Genomic DNA, 4,059 nt, shown 5'->3' with positions numbered 1-4,059 from the left:
CTGGTGCTGGAGATGAGATGTAGGTGGTTTGAATGGAGTGATGAGAGTTAATTCCATATATCTTGTTTCATATATTTGATACCTTCAGTATGTGTCTACAATGTAGAAATTGGTAAAAATAAGGACAAACCATTAAATGAAGGTGTTTCCAAACTTTTGACTAGTAGTGTATATATATAAATATCTAGAGATATAAATATATCGTAACTTTAAAAATTGTGAATCAAGTCCTGTTGGAGTAACAAAATTGCTAAGCAGTGCCAGATTTCTGAAAATGAGGAGGAGCTAGTGGATCCCGGGTTTTTGCTAGCTGTTTTATCTTCTCACCCCACATAGCATGTAGCAATAGTGCCCAATGCAATGGGTACACATATGGAGGTAGGGTATGACTGAAGGCTCCGTAATAGGCACGTAGAGTCCTCATGGTAAAGCCAATAAACCAATTGCACGCCCAAGGTAAAACAAGCAGAGCTGATGGAATGGGGTATGTCTTCCATTTCAGTTGCATGGTGTTCATAGCTGATGTGTCGTGCTTTTCATCCATTGACGGATGACGATGAATGGACGGACCGCCCATTCATCCATCTTGCCATCCATCCCTCCCTCCCTCATGGGTCTGGGTTGCATGTTAATTTTTCAAATCTGATGATCTTGTTTTGTTATTTTAAAATGATATGAGTTCCTATTGCTTTGAACAAAATTCAAATAATAGATTTGAATGAGGTGTGTGAATCATTGCAAGGACTGCAAATTGGGGTAACAAGATTCTCAAACACTTTGCAGTTAATCAGTGTTGTGTTGTTACCATGTGTTAGTAGTCAGTTCTGTGTCTTTATATTTCTGTTGACAGGGAGAACAGACGGCATTACATAGAGCAGCAGTGGTGGGAAACAGTGACATTATCAATGCTCTGATCCAGGAAAGCTGCGCACTGGACAGACAGGACAAGGTATGATCATTTAGTATAATTTCAGATTCATATTTAATAAACTCCTTTCTGTGAACCTCTTTACAACTGGACTTTTTTGCTTTTGGTTTTTCTATAGAACTACACATCAAGTCATAAACTTAAATGGTCACAATTTGGAGACTGAATAAACAAATATACAGTGGCTTTGTTCTGTGCATAAATATTTTCAAATATTTATATATTTTTTAACCTGTTCTGTAGTCATGAGTTTAGTATTTTAATATCAACAACCTGCAAAGCAGTATTTAAAAAAGTTGACTGTCTTCATATTTACTGTTAAATTACTTTTTTGCTTCCTACTTTCAGACTTTTTAGTTTCCGTTTAGTACATTTTGTATAATGTATAATTGCAATTCACAACAACAGTCACCTTGAGATGTTTTATATAGTAAGGTTAGAGACAAAATTCCAGAAATCTGAAAATTCCCCCACAAAGCAAGTTTTAACAATGGTGGACACAACCAAAATGGGTTTTGGCAGAAGAGACCTCCAATATCAGCCACTTCTTTTATCTACTGCTGGTACATGCTGTCCAGGGGCCTGTCCTTCCATGATGGTTCCTCTTCTTGCCCCTTTTCTTTCTTGTGTTTCTGCTGCCTGAGATAGTCAATATGCACGTTATCTGTTGTGTTCATCTTTCTGATGTACTCTTTCTAATGGATTTGTGTTGTTTCATTCTGGATAGTGGTTCTGAAAATCTTCTTTCTTTCCATTTAGCATACAGTCTAATGGTGCTGGACTTGGGTTGAAACTAGTGGTGCAACTGATGAAAAGTCTCACGGTTCGGATCGGATCATGTTTTTTTCCTCACAGATCGGATCAATTTTCGGATCAGCAGAAAAAAAAGAAGACTTATTTAAGTATTTTTTGCCTATTAAAAAACATTCAACTCAAGAATCATTCCACGCAATTATATAAAAACAAATTAAGATGCAATATAGGGCAGTACAGGGCTTTCTATCTACCACTCCGCTGTGATATAATGAGCGGTCATGGTCACGTAGCTTTCCGTTGCCCTGGAGATCCACCCATTTGTATTTAGGGCAACAGAAGATGCCTGGGACAGTTCAGCCATAACTTTAAACTTTTCCTGCTCATACATGCTTGGACTGATCTTGTCACTGAAGTGGACGCGCAACGGAATGTCATAGCGTGGCTCAAGCACGTTCATCATAGTGTAGCGTAAATAGCGTAAATCTCGTTAAAATGACATTAATGCCATAACTGCATTGACGCGGCAAATCTCCGTTAACTAGTTACCGCGGATCTTCCTGTGCGTGGGGCTGCACGGCGTCAATGCGTTAACTAACACGTTGACTAGTTTAAACCCTTGTTTTGCACAACAGAGTACAGCCTACCGTCTGCAGCTAAACACCCCAATAGCTTTTGTAATAGCTTTAGCCTGGTCAGATTGGGCAGCAAAGGGCTGCTTAAATACAGCAAACTCCTCTGCTCCTCCACTTGGACCGCTATCGCCGGCCATAGCTATCGCTGGCGGCCATAGCTATCGCTGGCGGCCATAGCCGCTATCGCTGGCCATAGCTATCGCTGGCCATAGCTATCGCTTGACAGACTGACCACGCGCACCATACACATATTTTTTTCTTCTTTTTCGAATCTTCGGATCACGTGCGTGCCGAACCGTGGAGTGAGATCGGTTCGGATTACGGATCAACCGTGATCCATTGCACCATTAGTTGAAACCCTCCATGCATGATAAGGAAATTTCTTGTCAGTGGCTTCTATCTCCTTCTTTGGCCACCTTATTAACCCAGCAGCAATGTGCTAGCAGCATGTAGGTGTTGATTGCCTGGATGTTGTTCTTCTCGTTCAGCTGACTCCTCTGGACTTGGCTTACTCTGTGCAGGTATTTGGTGGTTGCTGCTTTGTTAGTAGCCTTATGTTAGTAGGTCTACTCTTATATTGTTTAGGGGTGACTGTTGTTGTGATTTGGTACTGCATAACTAAAATTTAATTGAATAAAATTGAAACTTGATAAAATTAAGCTTCTCTTCAATTTGAGTTGACAGAGTTGTAAACATCAATCTGTTTGTTGTTCATTTGCCTTTTTGTCTTCTGTCAGGATGGCAATACTGCTCTCCATGAGGTGTCCTGGCATGGCTTCACTCAATCTGTGAAATTGCTGGTGAAAGCTGGAGCCAATGTTTATACCAAAAACAAGGTGAACCTAGACTTAACCTGAGATCAGAGCACTGAATACATTAGCTGAAAGTTCTAATCAACATTGTTGTAGTTAACCAAATATAACAAAAATCTTAAAGTGTGAAAGATATGCTTGATCGTTGAAATTAAAAACTAGGCTTTAGGCAATAAAGAAAACTGGGGCTATAATCTATACTTGGAAAAAAAATAGATTAAGACATTTTCTACTAAAGACGCTGGTAAAAAATGTGTTTAGTTTTTGTCTGTGTTATTTAAAATTTTGTCAATACAGCCAGTCTGTGAATGCTTGAGGACTGTGAGTCAGTTTTTATACTGTAATACTTCTTCCTGAAAAAGACGATATAAATATATGGTATATGTCACTGCAACAAAAGTATCTCCAGGGAACACCAGTAAATGTCATACTCTCTCTGCTCCTGTTTGCAGGCAGGAAATACACCTCTCCACCTTGCATGTCAGAATGGTCATGCTCAGAGCACCAAGGTTCTGTTATTGGGTGGATCCAGACCTGACAGCAAAAATCATGTAAGTTATGTGCATTTGCAAGTGTCTGGTAGTTGTTCCTGTTCAGAGATTAAATTTGGCAGGCTATGGAACCCTAATATCCACTCTGGCAGTGAAGTGTGAGAAAAAGATAGTTTGTCAGGTGTTTGGTGTTCTTAATTTGTATGCAGATCTTGTACTGTCAGGGTTTCTGGTTCGTTGACCCAGTGTTTTCACTTTGTACTTTGAGACTGTTTTTTTTCCATTTGAGTCCTGTTTTATTGTGTTAGCCTCTGTCTTTGGCTACGTGCACATTGCAGACGAAAGCGCATCAAATTCGACTTTTCTGATCCTATGCGACCAATATCTGATCATGGTATGACAGTGTGAACAGCACAAATCCGATATTTTCAAATCCGACC

The 4,059-nt window shown here is 39.6% G+C and overlaps 1 protein-coding gene across 4 annotated transcripts in view; it reads left to right on the top strand.

Moving 5' to 3' along the window:
• ankrd6b (ankyrin repeat domain 6b) overlaps positions 1-4,059 on the top strand; it is a 68,335-nt gene that overhangs the window by 41,402 nt on the left and 22,874 nt on the right. For all 4 annotated transcript variants that reach the window (XM_005747772.2, XM_005747771.2, XM_005747770.2 and 1 more), the window contains exons 4-6: positions 851-949; positions 3,054-3,152; positions 3,581-3,679. In XM_005747772.2, coding sequence (XP_005747829.1) covers positions 851-949; positions 3,054-3,152; positions 3,581-3,679 — 297 coding nt within the window. The remainder of the gene's footprint in view (positions 1-850; positions 950-3,053; positions 3,153-3,580; positions 3,680-4,059) is intronic.

Source organism: Pundamilia nyererei, unplaced genomic scaffold, assembly GCF_000239375.1.
Source record: "Pundamilia nyererei isolate P.nyererei 1_Seehausen unplaced genomic scaffold, PunNye1.0 scaffold00204, whole genome shotgun sequence".
Taxonomy (NCBI): domain Eukaryota; kingdom Metazoa; phylum Chordata; class Actinopteri; order Cichliformes; family Cichlidae; genus Pundamilia; species Pundamilia nyererei.
The sequence above is the reverse complement of the archived record's forward strand: the minus strand, read 5'-3'. Positions and strand labels throughout refer to the sequence as shown.